General features: G+C 35.5%; 2 protein-coding genes across 2 annotated transcripts; one reads left to right on the plus strand and one right to left on the minus strand.

Moving 5' to 3' along the window:
• Positions 1 to 3863: 3863 nt before the first annotated feature.
• On the plus strand, positions 3864 to 10309 carry LOC107808427 (putative calcium-binding protein CML48). The gene is made up of 5 exons (XM_016632949.2): positions 3864 to 4363; positions 5157 to 5203; positions 5832 to 6007; positions 6096 to 6114; positions 10029 to 10309. Exons 1-5 carry the CDS (start codon positions 3940 to 3942, stop codon positions 10134 to 10136), a joined length of 774 nt encoding a protein of 257 aa, XP_016488435.1. The 5' UTR covers positions 3864 to 3939; the 3' UTR covers positions 10137 to 10309.
• Positions 10310 to 10716: 407 nt separating this feature from the next.
• Positions 10717 to 13159, minus strand: LOC107808423 (biogenesis of lysosome-related organelles complex 1 subunit 1). Its single transcript, XM_016632944.2, has 3 exons — positions 13000 to 13159; positions 12639 to 12844; positions 10717 to 10925 (listed from the first exon to the last, which is right to left on the minus strand). The coding sequence occupies exons 1-3, from the start codon at positions 13103 to 13105 to the stop codon at positions 10836 to 10838; spliced, it is 402 nt and encodes a 133-aa protein (XP_016488430.1). The 5' UTR covers positions 13106 to 13159; the 3' UTR covers positions 10717 to 10835.
• Positions 13160 to 18820: the final 5661 nt, after the last annotated feature.

An 18820-nucleotide genomic window follows, 5' to 3' on the forward strand; every position in this document is an offset into this window, starting at 1 on the left:
TGAGCACTTGATGAGCCATTTGTGATATGTGAGCACTTGATGTGCAGTTGTTGAAATCATATTTACTTTGGGACAACGGAACGGTATTCCGGGAGATCCCCCCTGTCTTGCATATTTACTATGGGACTACGGATCAGTATTCCGGGATACTCCCCTGCATATTTACTTTGGGACTACGGAACAGTATTCCGCGAGATCCCCTTGCCCTGCATATTTACTTTGGGACTACGAAACGGTATTCCGGGAGACCCCCCTGTCTTGCATATTTACTTTTGGGACTACGAGGCGGTACTTCGGGAGATCCCCCTGTCTTACATATTTACTCTTGGGACTATGAGGCGGTACCTCGGGAGTGCCCTTTTTGTTGATATTTTTCTATAGATGCACTTGCCTTTGGTTATTTTATTTTTTCGTGATATGTAAATTCTTGTCTTCTTCGGTGATGTATTAGTTGACTTTATTATTTTATGTTTTGTGATCCTTGTTGTATTGTGTTGGCTTTGGCTTTTTAGTACGAGACTCTGAAGATTTATATTTCTGATTTTTACTGATTTTTGATGACTGGATTGTTTTAAATAAAAAAAAAATTCTATTATGTTTTAAATTAATAAGTATTATATCCAAATTGGTAGTTTATCTGATGCTTTAATTTAAGTGCAAATGTCATTTTCTTCACTCAAACTATTTCTAAAGTAAATTGATCGTGTAGATTCTTTTATATATTGATATTTTTGGCACGTGAGTTGTCCATGCAGTTGTGATAGAAACATGGGCACGAGGTGCCGTAGAAATATGAAAGTGAGTTGAGACCCATATTTTTATGAATATGAAATGAGGTGTCACAAGGTGACTTTTATTTGAAGGAATTATATTCCAAAATTTTATTTGAAAGAATTATATTTGAAAGATATTTATTCGAAGAAAGTATATTTGAAATAAAATTATCGGAAAATATTATATCCTGTAGATTATTATTTGAAAGATTTATAGGTGAAAGAATTATATTTGAAGGACTTGATTAATTAGTTATACTTGTATTCATTATTTGTTTAGCAATATTTATGGTGTTCTTGCCGCACTGCTGTTTATATCACTGGTTGATTATTATTGTCATAATTGTTATTTATTTCCTATTATTTTTGTATGTTATATTGCACAGGTTATTAGGCTAGTGAATGTTTTGACTGTACCTCGTCACTACTCCACTTAGGTTAGTCTTGATACTTACTGGGTACCAACTGCGATGTACTCATACTACACTTCTGCACATTTTTGTGCAGAGCCAGGTATTGGAGATATCAGACTCAGACAGAGTTAGAGTGTGATCACAAGGATTCAAGGTAGAGTTGTTTGATCGTCGCAGTCCCTTGGAGTCTTTCCATTTTATTGTACTGTTAATTATTAATCAAACAGTATTGAGTATTCGATCCTTGAGATCATTTCATGTATTCAGTTAGAGTTTGTGACTCAGTATTACCAGTCTTGGGAAGGTGTTATAATTATTTTCGCTGTTTGTTTCGAAAAAAAATGGCTTGAATTGTAATTAAAATCGACTTACTTAGTCTTAGAGACTAAGTTTCATCACGACGCATGTGGTGGGATTTTGGATCGTGACAGTTAAATTGTAAAATATTATTCCGTTGAGTTGTTCACTCCCTGATATTTTGTTAAGATTTTATGCACATTATGGTCGAGCCATGGGCTCCTTATTGTTAAAATTAATGTATTGTTGATTTCTGTGATATTGGCGCGTGATATTGTTGAAAGATTTGTTCGGGGTGTTTGCACAAGGTTTCTATCGTGCTATTGTTACTATTGATATATGCACATGCGGCGTGACAAGGTGGGCTAGATATGTGGGTTTGCGCATGTGGCGAGACAATGTGAGAATAGTATTATGCGCGTGCGGTGAGACAAGGCAGGCATTTACTTTATTATTGCGCACGTGCAGAGACAAGGTGGGCTATATCGGAGATTGATTTGTGATGACTTGTGATGGCCTGAGGGCATTGTTGTTGTTGATATTTATGATTTGGGACTACGGGGCGGTACCTCGGGAGTGCCCTTCTGTTGATATTTCTCTATGGTTGCACTTGCCTTTGGTTATTTTATTTTTCCGTAATAAGTAAATTCATGTGTTCTCCGTGATGTATTAATTGACTTAATATTAAGTGTTTTGTATTTCTTGTTGTATTGTGTTGGCTTTGGCTCTTTGTACAAGACTCTGATGATTTGTGTTTCTGGTTTTTACTGGTTTTCGATGTTTGAGTTGTTTTGAATAAAAAAAATTGCTATTATATTTTAATTTAATTAATTTTACATCCAAATCAGTAGCTATCAGATGCTTCATTTTAATTGAAATGTCATTTTCTTCACTCAAACGCGTTAAAAAATAAACTCATTTCTTTGTTGATTTCTTACTTGGTTTAAAAATTGTAAACCTATTTTATTGAAAATAAATTGATCCTATGGATCTTATAGACATTGATATTTTAGTACGTGAGTTGTCCGTGCGGTTGTAATAGAGACATGGGCACGAGGTGCCGTGAAAATATAAAAGTGGGTTGAGACTCGTGTTTTATGATTATGAAATGAGGTGTCACAAAGTGACTTTTATTTGAAAGAATTATATTCGAAAGATTTTTATTTGAAGAACTTATATGTGAAAGATTTATATTTGAAGGACTTACATTTGCAAGATGTATATTTTGAAGGACTTAATTAATTGGTTGTACTAGTGTTCATTATTCGCTTGATCAATATTTATGGTGTTCTTGCTGTCTTGCTGTTTACATCACTAGTTAATTATTATTGCCATCATTGTTATTTGTTTTCTATTATTTTTGTATACTATATTGCACAGGTTATTATACTAGTGAGTGTCTTGACTGTACCTCGTCACTACTCCACCGAGATTAGTCTTGATACTTACTGGGTAACGACTGTGGTGTACTCTTGCTACACTTATGCATATTTTTGTGCAGAGCCAGGTACTGGAGATATTGGACTCGAGCAGAGTTAGTGTGTTGATCGCAAGGATACAAGGTAGAGCTACTTCGTCGTCGCAGTCCCTTGGAGTCTTCCCATTTTATTGTACTGTTAATTATTATTCGAATAGTATTGCATATTCAGTTCTCGATATCATTTCATGTATACAGTTAGAGTTCGTGACTCAGTATTACCAGTCTTGGGAGATTGTTTGAATATTTTCGTCGTTGGTTTTGACACTTATATTAAAAATAAATGCTTGAATTGTTATTATAATCGGTTTACCTAGTCTTAGAGACTAAGTGTCATCACGACACCTGTGGTGGGATTTTGGGTCGTGACACTACTTTATTATCTTGATGTTGTTACACGGCTTGTCCACTACTATATGTTTCTTCAATACTACTGTGATTATACTTTTTTTGAGTCGATTATCTATCGGAAACAATATTTACCTTCACAAGATAGAGATAAGATCAATGATTTAAATTTAATGACTTTAATTTTTAAGATTCTCAACATTGAATTTATTAGACCGTTAAAATTACGGTTTAGATCTAATATTTATTGAGATTTAGAAGATAAATTTATGCTACGTGTCGAAAGTTTTAGGTTCAGTTGAACCCGTAGCTTAAAGGGTATATCCGCTTTTGTTAAGGTCTACGTCTATACTAACATTAAAAATCTCACTTGTAGGATTACACTGATTATATTGTTATTGTTATTGTAATATAAAGTGCAGGAAATGAGATGCGCTTGGCTAAGGCATGTAATTTGTGTCGTAATTAAACCCAAACGTTGACGGACCATGTCAAGTTGTCAAGACAGCGACACACGCTTATACTGTATCCGCTGTTCAAATCCACAACAATAAAAAACCCTTCGTTTTCAATTTAAACCACCATTATTCTGACGTTACGAGTCAAAATCCATTTCTCAATCAACACAACAATGTCATCTTACGGCAACAGAGCAACTTATTCTCCTTCAGCACCACCTCTCTCCGACCCGAATGAGCCCCCAGTAGCCCATCCCTATCATCCTCCTCCTCCTCCTTCGGGAAATTACTCAAATTACCCAAATTACCCTCAGTCTCAACAGCCACAGAGTAGTGGTTACGGATATGGGCCTAGTTCTTCTTCTTCTTATGGGTATAATTACCAGCAGCCTACTCCAAATTATGCAACTTTTCCTCCTGGGACTGACCCACAAATTATTCAGAGCTTCCAGATGGTGGACAGGGACCAAAGTGGGTTTGTTGAAGAGAAGGAGTTACAAGAGGCTCTTTCTTCGGGTTACCAAAGGTTTAGTCTTAGGACTATTCGTTTGCTCATTTTTCTCTTCAAAAATCCCTCTGACCAGTTCCCACGCATTGGTAAGCTTTTTTTTTTTTTTCCTACTTGGGTTTCTTATTTGGCCATCTTTTTAAAATAAGTTTGCCTTTTTGCCATGCTTTTAGTTGTGGGGTTCTTTATCCAGATATATTTAGCTATGTTTTATGCACAATTTCTCCAAATATGCATTTGGATTACCCCTCCTTTCCAATTTGTTCGGTATAGTTTGATTCAGCACTAAGTTCTTAGTGTGACTAGAAAAGCTTCTCATTGTATCAATCTTTTGGTACAGACGCATAGGGAAATAGTGCCAACAAATTGGAGTAGAGGGAGTAGTTATCCTTTTAAAGAAGGTTGTTTTTGCACATTAATTTTCCAAAAATACAATCATTTAGCTGAAGAAATGGTTGGAGGATTTTCTTTCAAAGAAAAGCTCTTTTTCTACCCACTAAGAAGTCAGAAATCTTTAAAAAGCTACAGCTGCACAAATATATTTCTTTTTGGAAGTATACAAAAAGTTTCTCAAAAAGTTGTCCAAACGGCTTTGCAAGAGTTTTACTCATATTTTTTTGAATTTAGGTCTTTGCTTTTTGCTATTAGTCTAATCACTCCATATATAGCTTTTCCTTTCTATCAATGTAGTTCAAATTGACAATGGTGATTTTTCTTGTTCTGATAAGAATTAATGAGTAGAATATATATGGCCTGTATTTTGCTTTGCTTCTAAAAAATTGTGGATGTTAGCTATATGACATTGCTGTCTACTTTTGTTGCGCCAAATATTGTTTTTGCGATATCTTATTTAATTGAGCTTTGCCATGTATTGCTGAACAGGACCAAAAGAATTTGCTGCACTATGGAGTTGTCTTGGTCAATGGAGGGTACGCAGTTCAATTGCTTTGTACTTTAGTTCTTTATTTAAGTATATTAACAGTCAAGAAATTAGAGTATTAAAACCTCTATCAGGAAAAGAATGATAGTAAATAAATTAGATATCAGAAATGGAGGTTGACATAAGGAGTAGCAGGCTGTAGATGATTTTGGGGGGGGGGGGGGGGGGCGATGATACTAAATAACTTATATGCAGCTCACTATGTCCCTGTCCTGGGTAATTTTCTAGGTTTTCAGCGCCTATGGAACATTAGGAAGAGAAGCTAATGCAGTGTAGAAAGTGATTGGTAAACATTTTGGACAATTTGGAAGAAAGAAATAATACATGTTTTGAGAACAGATATTCATCTTTACCATGCGAAAAATTTAAAGCTTTACTGTTCTTATACTCATAGTGTAACTTGAAAGATGCTCCTAATGTGGATATTTTTGTGGACTTATTACTAAACTCTTCATGGATGTCTGAGTTTAGGAATCCATTTTGCTGACATAGTGGCTGATATACCATTGTGCCTCACTCTCACCCTACCACTTTGTTCCGTATTTTGTTTCCAAAATCATCTTTATCGCTTTGCAAATTTTGATTAATGCCTCTGACATTGATCCTCTTGTTTGTAGGCAATATTTGAGAGATTTGATAGAGATCGAAGTGGGAAGATTGATGCGACAGAACTAAGGGATGCTCTCTACAGTCTTGGATACATGGTGCCACCGTCTGTTCTTGAAGTTTTGGTCTCCAGATATACTGATGGAAGCGGTCGGAGGCCTGAGCTATGTTTTGATAGTTTTGTCGAGTAAGCCCCATACTGCAATAAACCTTTTCATTGAATAGATAGGTTCTCAAGTTGGCTATGCTCTGAACTTTATGTTTTAATGATGCAGATGTGGGATGATTGTGAAGGTACAATAACTGATCTCTTTCTTTAAATACTTTCTTACTTGATATCTCAATTTCTGTAATACATCTGCCTGGCTTGTATATATTTCTTTCCTCATGTTAGTCATTGGTCTGACATTACCCTCATTAGCTAGGGGGTGCTAGAACATCCGAATCTTAAGCTACTGTTTTTTTTTGATAAAGATGAATCTTAAGCTACTATATGAGTTGCATACACTAAAATTGCTACACCCCTATGTGTACTGTTCTTTGAAATTGCCCCTTTGCAGGAAGTGATACCAACTTCGCCCTATTAGAGCTTCCTCGAGAAACACAAATTTACTTCAGGCATGTAAACAACATATAAGGAAGTATAATGTGTCCCAAAATATCTAGAACATATTTGAAAAGTTTATAAGTAAACACATGTAACTTGAACTATACTTTGTTAAGAACCGAAATAAACACATGATGCAATCATCAAATATAGTATCAATCAAGCTACTCAATTTGTTAGCCGAAACTTAAAATACACCAATACAAGCATCAAGTTGTCCTTGCACGTGCAGGTTGGAAAGCACATACATAAAACTTACTTAAAATCTGAGATCTTATCATTTTGTCCAAAAACATACATACTTTTGGAGAAATCATGCTAGTAATGAGAAATCAATTAAAGATAGGTTTCTACTCATCTCTAAGCTCGAATAGTTGCTGGTATTTACTACAACTAGTCAATCCAATCACTTCCTTGCGTTATCTAGTGAAAAGCATGAGGAATTAACATGTTCCCATCATTGGGGTTGATAATCATGTTTAACCCTTGCTTTTAATTTTAACCCTATTTTACTGAATTGAAGAATACCCGTCGCTTAATTTCCTAAAAAAAGAAATCAAATTTTAGGAGTTCAATCCTACGTCTGACTTGAAAATCCTTGATCAACATTGGGTCAACTGAAATTCTACTCTCCAATATTCCCTTGGCTGCTTACGTTTGAAAGGGATATAATGTGATTTCTAATTAAGCTTTTATAGCTACATGGTTAAATATGAGAAAGCTGTATATCCTGGGCTACATCCATCTTCAGCGTCTCAGAAGAACCTTTGAGGATCAGATTCTGCCTCTTTTTGCATGTCAAGTTACTCCTTGTCTACGAAGCAGTAGCCCTTATCTGCCTTTCAGCCTTCGGACTAACGTTGTATGGTAAATCTTTGTAACTGTCTTGTGTTAGCTGACAAGAGTAGGTTGCTCTAGTGGTGAGCACCCTCCACTTCCAACCAAGAGGTTGTGAGTTCAAGCCACCCCAAGAGCAAGGTGGGGAGTTCTTGGAGGGAGGGAACCGAGGGTCTATCGGAAACAACCTCTCTACCCTATGATAGGGGTAAGGTCTGCGTACACACTACCCTCCCCAGACCCCACTAGTGGGATTATACTGGCTTGTTGTTGTTGTTGTTGTCATCTTGTGTTAGCTAGCCTTTTCTAAAAGCATTAGCTACTAGAACTCTTTTCATTTCAAGTAGAGAAAGGTGGAAAATAAATTCTAGGAGGGTGATCACTGAATGAAAAAGCGTGTAACGTCTATATAATATGTTAATCTATATTATTATAAAATTGGGAACCCCTAAATTAAAAAGTTGAATTACCTAAATACCCTTCTTAATAATCTGAATTATTTTAAATAAATAAATAAAAACATCAAATGCACCTATCATGCTACTTGATATATGCACCTATCATGCTACTTGAAAATTTGAACCTTAAACATGATAGTTTTGAAAGAAAATGCACCTATCATGCTACTTGAAAATTTGAACCTTCAAATTGGATTATGCAACGGTACGAAGATGATTTGTAAAGCAATAGCGAAATCGAAAATTTCGCTAAAGGTGTTCAAGATTTTTTATTACCGATATACTCAATATAATTTTATATATACATTATAATTTTTTTGGTAAAGGGTGTTTAATTGACCACCCTTCACTATGCGTGGTTACACCAATAACACCATTGCTTTAGAGGATTAGGCAACAATGATATACATGCATATTTTAAAATGAATCAATCTGTTGGGAAAATATATTTATCCCAAGAATTCAACTATCTTCCCTTAAAAAAGAAGGATATCTTTTTAGATTCGTCCAAAAAATATTTCGCAAGGACAATAAATAAAGCACATGACTAAACAATCCACAATGTTGGACTTTACAACCGCAACATATTTTCTCACATGGCCTCAAAAAATAAGTTATCATACAACTATATCGCCACATTGATCATTCACAAAAACTTGTATATATTTTTTAATATATAATTATTTATTCAATATTTTTTAATATAATTAATATTATTTCATGAATGGTGCGTGTGCTACATAACTCGGCATACACATGCAACGCACGTGCCGAGAAACTAGTGTAAATAATAATGTATATATCAACTAGCATAGAAGAGGATTCTGCAGTATGGTATTTCACTAGGAGGGTGGTTAATGGAACTTCTAAAAATAGTTTGGAGTTGTCCAGAAGTATGTTGTCCATCTAAGAGGCAAGTTAATGAAGCTGTGGTATTGAATTTTGTCCAATCATACTTAGTCCACCCCTAGATCTTCTCTTCTGTTAAGTAACCCTCTTCAGTTATGTAAAGCTTCTCAATATGCTTTCAGGCCTTTCCACCTTGCTGTGGAGGAACGAACCTATGAATGAGAATTCACTAGTATAACCTTATCTTCTGCCATGGCTACCAATCCTTAACAACTAACATGATACTGTTACTGCTTAAGATCGGCTATGAAGTCGAAAATTCAGTTTATCAATTCAAATACTTCTCAAGATTTTCACCTTGTTCCTTTGCCCACACACCATCACCTTAGCCTCTCCATTTTGCAATTATTAGTCTTCTTAGTACCGAAACTTCTCAAATCCACTTTTGGAAAACTGAATCATGGTGAATTCATGTTTTGGGAAAGGAGAAAAAGGGAGAAAAAAAGAAGAAAAAGCAGAACAAAACAAAAGAGAAACAACAGAAAAAAGAGGAATCTCTGAGGACATTCAAGAAATGGTTCTCCTTTTATTTCCTACCTCACAAACCAAATTTGACAACAAATCTGTGGACTAGTTAGATTACCTTGCATTTTCTGAAGAAAGTAAATTCAGGATTGCTTGTTAGGTCAGTCAATTATAGGCTTTTACCAGGCCTTATGTTATCAGATGTGAAGCTTGATCCTCGATGCAGACCAGCATAAGTGAATGGTAATGGTAGAAAGTGCTATAGAGTAGGAACAAAAAGGTGTAGCATGTTGTGGTTTATTAGAAGTAAATTAATGGCTATTGGGCTAGTAGTGGTGGTCTTGTTGGTCAGTATGATTAGGTTCGCTGACAGTGAGTGATGACAATTGAGATGTTGGGTTATCAAGAAACTAGCACTATAGTTTGCTGAACACCGAGTAATGAGCAGATGGTTGTTGTTGAGAGGAGGGAGTTGGTTAATGTAGGCTATGCAGAGAAATATTTTTGTGGTTAATAGGTCAAAGAAGGTGATGGTTTAATAAGTATTCTAATGGTTTAATAAGTATTCTAAGGTGATTGTACCATTGGAGGCAATGTATTGCCATTACGCTTGGTCCTTAAGGCAGGCCCTAAGCTCTAGGGTCGGGATTCTTTGTTATTTGGCTGAGAATAAAAATAATAGTGGAAGGTGCAATGGAGTAGAAACAATAGGATGTAGCATGGAATTGTGTATTAGAAGTAAATTAATTTTCTTATTAGAACAATAGGAACAATGTTTTGGTGCATTATTTGGATGCAGTAGGAACAACATATTGTGCATTTTTTGAGCAAATATGTAGTAAACTGTATTACTCTTTTTAGATTTGTCACCAGTAAGTACTATTTTGCCTTAATGTTACTGTCTCTGAATCCTTCTGCTTTTGCATTTTCAGGGCTTGACTGAAAAGTTCAAGGAGAAAGACACACGTTATACCGGCTCGGCAAAACTGACTTATGATGAGTTCATGTCCATGATCCTACCTTTTATTGTGTCATACTAGGATGTTAGAGATTCAGTTTTTATTTAATTTAATTTATTTATTTGACACGTTTTGCGGTTTTGGAGGGAATGTCTAGAGTTGGTTGTGTACTATATTGTGATCTTGGCATTGTATATGTACAATCGTCTGTACAAGTTTTTTCATGTCAATTCATCTTCAATGTATTTTTGTCATCTCTTTATTCTTCGACTGGTATATTAGAAGGTGTGTTGTTTAAGTATGGTTGTGTAAAGTTTCTAGTATATGTAGCGCGCTAGATTGTTAGGATATTATCCCTTCTATCATTTTGGATTTAGGGAATGCAAAAGAACTTCGTGATCTCCTCGTTTGCAAAAACGTTGAAAAATTATTTTAGTGCAGGCTGCAGATGCCTCGAGAGGAATTGAAGAGAATAACGAAATTTTTTAGCATTAGAAATTTTGTATGTATTACTGCAAAACTTATAGTATACTATATGGGTGTAAGTTCTATCATTTTGGATTTCCCAGCGCTCCTTTCCTCTACTGTAATCTGATCTCACTATCTAATGGAACATTTTGGGTGGCCAAAAAGATTATAATCATGTTGCCATATACAGTTATTGTCCAGAAATCAACACAATCTGTTATCACTGATGCAAAAAGAATATTCTGTACAGAGTGCCAAAGAGTTGAGTAATTTGATACAAATCACAGGCCTTTGATAACTCAGGTCCAAATGTCATTCCTGGTGAATATTGCAGATTGCAGCATTAATACTTTTACAATCAAACTCCATTGTCTTCATCCAATTCTCAAAATCTCCAATTTCCTGCGCCAAAACAGAGTACATTGAAGCTACTGATATCAACAAATATATATAAAGAACTTGCATCAGTATCCCAATTTCAATTCAAACATGGGTTTGATTGTTCTGAGAAAGATTTATCATCCGAAAAGAGGAAAAAACGCAGTCTGTCTAAAGAAGTGCGTTGAGAAAGGGCATATGTATAGAACCTTTCAACGAGATAGTGCTTTTTCAACTCTCAAAAGGAATCTATTCCAAACATATATGCCATGGATCCTTACTTCGACAGGTTACAAATATCTAAATTTGATATTTTTAGATACTTTTTCAGACCTATAGCCACATACATACAGCATGTACCTGCGAGATTGGCTAATACCAACATACAACATGTCAATACAAAAAATGAACACACTTTCCACTGTATAGAAGCATCTCATTTTGCTACACTCACCAACATTCAGTCAAAAGGAGAATCTAATAGCCAGGTATTTCACATAATAAAAGGTTCATAATGTTGGACCAAAAAGGAAAACTAAAGTATCAACAGGATCTGGATTAATCATGAAAAATAGGAAATTGTCGGAGTTAAATTGGGGTTTCTAACAACCATGGCTATGACAATTTAGCTGAGCGAAGAGCAACTAACAAATATGCTTCTACTATTACATAATTAAATTTCCGTAATATATGAACATATGCAAGGATTGTGAACTTCTCAATAAGTGAAGATCAAGATTGATAAAGCTAGAAGTCAACCAAATAGAAGATCACGAATGAATCATTGAGGTTTTATTTGATTCTAATTTTCCATCTTGAAGTTATACCAGTGGAATGGAACTTTAGCAAAGTAAACGTGACTACCAATTCGAATTGTACCCACAAAAGTAAATGTGACTACAAATTCGACTTCCAGCATGTATAACCACAAAATTATAGGCTTCTTATTCGGATTTCCCATTTTTTCCTTTTTCTATTTTGATGTGACCATGAGGTCACGGGTTCAGGCCGTGGAAATAGCCTCTTGCAAAAATGCAGGGTAAGGCTGCGTACAATAGACCCTTGTGGTCCGACCTTTCCCCGGACCCTGCGCATAGCGGGAGCTTAGTGCACCAGGCTGCCCTTTTTACTTCACTCTTCCAAAAGCAGTCCAAAATAACTGCTGTGCTCAAGCCTCAAACAGTTTCATAATTATAAGTGAAAATACTAAGTTCTACTAAAACAAGGTGACATTTATTTTGGTTGAGCGTTAGGGCTTAGAAGTTACATATTCATTAGAAATATTCAATCTTTTCTTTTTTTGATAATGGTGGTATCCGGGCTAGCTTGCTCACTGGATATCTACTAACTCCCGCAACAAACCCAATGAAATCCCACATGTGGGGTATGTGTAAGTTAGTGTGTACGCAGTCCTTGTGGGGTATGTGTAAGTTAGTGTGTACGCAGTCCTTACCCCTGTCTTGAGAAAGTAGATAGACTATTTCCGGTAGACCCTCGGCTCAGAAAAGTAAGTGAACATACTAGTTCTACTAAAACAAGGTGCCATTTATTTTGTCTGGCTGTTATAGCCTAGAAGCTACATTTTTTATTTCTTTTTCCAATACTGAGTACTTGTCGCTTTCCACTAGAAGCTACCTATTCATCAGAAAATTCAATCTTGAAAACTATAAACACAAATAAAATGAAAAAAAATGCAATTGGAAGCTAAGACTACACACAATAGCAATATAGACTGACCTTAATTGCAGTATTAATGGAGTGAGAAGCAGCAAGCCACTGATCAGTTTGCTTCCCAAATTGCAAAATAGTTGCAGCCAAAGCTCGAATTTCCATTTCAATTCTCTTTTGCATTACAAAAGACTCTTGCACTTCTCCATTAACTGAGTCCACCAACAGCTCTGAAACACGTCTCGCACTTCGAATTGCATTCTTCTTCGCCTTCTCTGTACCAAAAATTCAAGAAAACCATAACCCAATTCATAAAATCCGAACTTTCAATTACCCAATTGAGAAAAAAAATCCAAAATACCCATAACCAAAAAATGCCCCAAAAATAATTAAAAAAATTGGAACCGATATGTGTGTTTGTGTGACTGACCGGTGAAATCACGGAGCTTGAGAGAGGAAGAATGGTGAAGGTTAATGAATTGAATGAGTGAAGCTTCTAAGCCATGAGCAGAATCTCCTTGTTTTGACCGATCCATCTCCTAAGCACACTGCAATTGCAGCTCTAGATTGTATATGCTTTAAATTCTTAGAAGTTTGCTAAACTCCGAATTGAGTCTTATAGTTTACAGAATGTGAACATGTAGCCCAAAGTTATTTAAGGAGCAATTTGGACAAATCCTCGAAACAAAAAAATTTTTTGGTGTTATAAAATAAAGACTATAAAGTAAAGACAAGTAGAGAGAAAAACTGATATATTATTCAAACTTCAAATTTATGTACATAATGAACTGAAAACTCCTCTATTTATAGAAGAAAGGAAGCAATTGCAAGGCTTTTCAGGAAGCAGATGCAAGGCTTTTCTTTAGCTGCTTGTAAGCTGTCTGCATGAGCTGCTTGCAACCTGCCTGTTTAATAAGAAGCTGCTGCAAATTATTTCATTGACTTGCTTGCAACGTGCCTGCATCAGCTGCTTGTAGATAAATTTCAACAGAATACTAAATGGATAATCTTCTTCAAGAAGATTATCTATAGCGGAGTAATAAATGGACATCCACAATATAATTATTTTCATAACACTCCCCCTTGGATGTTCATTAAAAGGTATTGTGCCTCGTTAAAACCTTACTAGGAAAAACCCAGTGGGAAAAATCCTAGTAAAGGAAAAAGAGTACACATATTTAGTAATACGTATTTCTAGCTGCCTCATTAAAAACCTTATACGGAAAACCCTGTGGGAAAAAAATCTTAGTAAGAAAAAAAGAGTACATCGCGTATTTTACTTCCCCTGATGAAAACCTTGTTTCAAATATTTGAGTCTCCGCATTCCAATCTTGTATACCATCTTCTCAAAAGATGAAGTTGGCAAAAATTTAGTGAATAAATCTGTCGGATTGTCACTTGAACGGATTTGTTGCACATCAATGTCACCAATTTTCTGAAGATCGTGTGTGTAGAATAATTTGGTGAAACGTGCTTCATTCTATCTCCTTTTATAAATCCTCCATTCAATTGGGTTATGCATGCATCATTGTCTTCGTATAAAATTGTAGGTCTTTTCTCACATTCCAAACCACATTTTTCTCGAATAAAATAAATTATTTATCTCAACCATACGTATTCCCTACTTGCTTCATGAATAGATATTATTTCAGCATGATTTGAAGAAGTAGCAACAATAGATTGCTTTGTGGAGCGCCATGATATGATAGTACCTCCACATGTAAACACGTACCCGGTTTGAGATCTAGCTTTATGGGGATAAGATAAATAACCTGCATCTGCATAACCAACAAGATCTGCACTATTTTTGTTAGCATAAAACAAACCCATATCAAGAGTTCCCTTTAAATATCGTAATACATGCTTAATCCTGTTCCAATGTCTCCGTGTAGGAGAAGAACTATATCTTGCTAGTAAATTAACAGAAAATGCTATGTCAGGCCTTGAATTAACAAGATACATTAGTGCACCAATTGCACTGAGATAGGGTACTTCGGGACCAAGGAGTTCCTCATTCTCTTCTGGAGGCCGGAACAAATCTTTATTCACTTCAAGTGATCGAACAACCATTGGTGTACTCAATGGGTGTGCTTTGTCCATGTAAAAGCGTTTTAAGACCCTTTTTGTATAGGCAGATTGATGGATAAAGATACCGTCTGCTAAATGTTTAATTTGCAGACCAAGACAAAGTTTCGTCTTTCCAAGATCTTTCATCTCAAATTCTTTCTTAAGATATTCAATTGCCTTTTGTAGCTCTTCTAGAGTTCCAACAAGATTTATGTCATCAACATAAACAACAAGTATAACAAATTCTGAAGCCATTTTCTTTATAAAAGTACATTGAAAAATAACATCATTTATGTAACCCTCTTTCAGCAAATATTCACTGAGGCGATTATACCACATGGACCCAGATTGCTTTAAACCGTACAAAGGTCTTTGTAATCTGATTGAGTATATTTTCCGAGATTTTGAATATGCTTCAGGGATTTTCATGTATATTTCATTATCAAGTTACCCGTACAGATAAGCTGTAACCACATCCATTAGATGTATTTCAAGCCTTTCACGTAAGGCTAAACTGATGAGATATCGAAATGTTATGGCATCCATAACATGTGAATATGTTTCTTCATAATCGACTCCAGGTCGTTGTGAGAATCCTTGTGCAACAAGGCGAGCCTTGTATCTTTCAACTTCATTTTTATCATTCCTTTTTCGCACAAAAACTCATTTATGACCAACTAGCTTTATACCGGCAGGTGTTTGGACTACTGGTCCAAAGACCTCTCTTTTAGCAAGTGACTTCAATTCCGATTGAATTGACTCTTGCCATTTTGGCCAATCAGATCTTTGTCAACATTCTTTGACAGATCGTGCTTCAACATTCTTACTATCTTGCATAAAGTTAAGTGCAACATTATATGCAAAAATATTATTCACCACTATTTCAGATCGATTTAAATTAATCCTATCACCGGTAGAACTTATTAAAAGTTCCTCACTCACTTGAGTCTCGGGTTCATTGATTTCTTCAAGAATCTCAGAACTAATAAGATCTTGAGTCTCTTCAGGAGATCCCTTCATAATATCATTTTGATCATTTGTCGATTTTCTTTTTCTAGGATTTCGATCCTTAGGACCCAAAGGCCTACCACGCTTCAGGCGTGATTTAGGTTCACCAGCTCTCATGCTAGTAGATGGTCCTGCTGGGACATCAGTTCTGTCACGACCCCAAATTCCCTCCGTAGGATGTTGTGATGGCACCTAGTCTCTAAGACTAGGTAAGCCTATCAATGCGGAATAATAATAAATATCTGAAATAAATAAACTACAATTCAAACAATTTCAACTCCCAAAACCCGGTAGAAATAAGTCACAAGCTTCTAAGAATTTATTCTCAATGTCTCTATATGTCAAGGTCTAAATAAAATATAAGTAAGCAACATAAAATGATAGAAGGGGACTCCGGAGTCTGCGGACGTTGGCAGATATACCTCGAAGTCTCCGTGCGCAGGTAACTCACTGACGTCTAGGCTGGTAAAATGTACCTGGATCTGCACAAAAAGATGTGCAGAAGCGTAGTATGAGTACACCACAGCGGTACCCAGTAAGTGCCAAGCCTAACCTCGGTAGAGTAGTGACGAGGTCAGGTAAGGCCCTACTGGAATATAATAATGGCATGGTAAAATGTTTATCAATGTAGTAAAATAAAATGACATTGGAAATGAATCAAATAGTATGTCACATTTAATGACACCAAATAATTGCAAATAATATCTCGTGGAATCAAAACAGAATTTTCTTCAACTTTATGAAAATCACAACAATTAATCGAAAGCAACTATGGCCATAAATCAATATCAACAAGGGCACTCCCGAGGTACCGCCTCGTAATCCCAAATCATAAATAAATTCACAATATCTTATTTTCTTATATCACCGCGGGAGTCTTCACAATTTATTTAAAGAAAATATTTTTTTCCGAAATAGCATCCCGCGTTTTAGCCACCCTTATCACACCGCATGACTTCTAGTAGTTTTCCTACTAGCCACGCGTATCAAGCCACCCTTATCTCACCGCATGCGTTTCAACACTCAGACCTTATACCACTGCATGTGTATCAATATCACAATATATCATAATTTGCACCTCAAGTGCTCAAATAATTTAACTTGCCAAAATAATTCAACAACAATATTTTTCCACAATAAAGAGCTCACGGCTCATGCCAAAATAAATCATCAATAATAATTTGCCACAATAAATAGCTCACGGCTCATGTCAAAATAATTCAACAATAATATTTTTTTCACAATAAAGAGCTCACGGCTCATGTCAAAATAATTCAACAATAATATTCTTCCACAATAAAGAGCTCATGGCTCCCTCACAATGAGTATAAAAATATTCAGGAGTAAATAATTTAGGAAAATAATATTTCAAAATCTTTACTACGTTGCTTCAATATCAAGTTTAAAAACGTCAAATACTTCATATTAATAATATTTAATTTAAAAAAAAATCAACCTTCAAATAATGCACAGAATAAAAGAAACTAAGTTTCAACTAAACATGTAAAATAATTAGTAAGAAAAGATCAAACAAATTTGAAGTATATATCTCAGATCAATGATGAAGAATATAACAAGATAAAATAATTTAATAAATGCGCAACAGTGATCTACACAATTTAAAAATATAATTTTTCGCAATTTATCCCGTGTACACACTCGTCACCTCGTGCACACGACTTTCAACACATTTTAATAATCACATCAACACCAGGAGAAATTTTCCCCACACAAGGTTAGACAAGTCACTTACCTCGACTTGCTCCAATTTAACCAAGTATTATATTTTTTCCTCGATTTTTTGACTCCGATCGACTCGTATCTAGTCATAATTAATTCGATACAGTCAACAAAAATTATAGTAATCAATTTCATAAGAAAATATTATATTTTCATTAAAATCCGAAATTAGCTCAAAATTTGCCCGTGGGGCCCACATCTCGGAATCCGGCAAAACTTATAAAATCCGACAACCCATTCAATTAGGAGTCCACCCACACCAATTTTATCAAAATTCGATAACAAATCGACCTCCAAATCTTAAATTTTCGTTTTTGGAAGATTTTGCAAAAATCTTGATTTTTCTTCCATAAAATCACGGATTCATGATATAAATGAGTATGGAATCATGAAATATAATCAATATAGGATAAGGAACACTTACCCCAATGTTTTCCCGTGAAAATCACCCAAAAATCGCCCAAGAACCGTGCTCCAAAAATTCAAAACGAAATGAATGAAATGACCATTTTTGGTCCTTAAGTTTCTGCCAATCCGTCACTAAAAGTCCATTTTTCGTCACTAAAAGTCCACCAGAAACAGCTCTACCAGTCTTACTTAAATTGATCATAACTTTATGTACAAATGTCCAAATGATAAATGGTTTAACTTTCTGGAAACTAGAATTCACCGAATACAACTTTCATGTTTTGTAATTATTCTGATTCCTTATGCATTGCGAGATATAAGCTCCCAAAGTCGGCTGCATGCATCAGAATTTCTGGCGAAATTTCTGATGAAACTGCTCTACCAGCCTTCATTCAATCCATCATAACTTTCTGTACAAATTTCCAAATAATGCATAGTTTAACTTTCTGGAACCTATAATCAAACGACTACAACTTTCATGTTTTGCATAATTTCTGATTCCTTATGAATTGCGAGATATAAGCGTCCAAATATTGGCTCCACGCACGAAATTTCTGCAACAGAAATTTCCAGCACTCTTTGTCCGAAATCCATTCCGTTTACCTTCCGATATCCACCCGAGACCCTCGGGACCTTAACCAATTATTCCAACATGTCCCAAAATACCATACAAACTTACTCGAGGCTTCAAACTACATCAAACAACATCAAAACGACGAATCGCACCTCAAATCAAAATCTATGAACTTTGAACTTTCAAATTCTATATCTTGTGTCGAAACACATCAAATCAATTCGGAATGACTTCAATTTTTGCACACAAGTCATAAATGACATAACTGAGCTATGAAAATTTTCAAAATCAAATTTCGACCCCGATATCAAAAAGTCAACCCCTCGATCAAACTTCCCAAAAATTTAACTTTCGGCATTTCAAGCCTAATTCCACTACGGACTTCCAAATAAAATTCCGATCACGCTCCTAAGTCCAAAATCACCATACGGAGCTGTTGGAATCATCAAAATTC

This window comes from Nicotiana tabacum, chromosome 9 (assembly GCF_000715075.1).
Source record: "Nicotiana tabacum cultivar K326 chromosome 9, ASM71507v2, whole genome shotgun sequence".
Taxonomy (NCBI): domain Eukaryota; kingdom Viridiplantae; phylum Streptophyta; class Magnoliopsida; order Solanales; family Solanaceae; genus Nicotiana; species Nicotiana tabacum.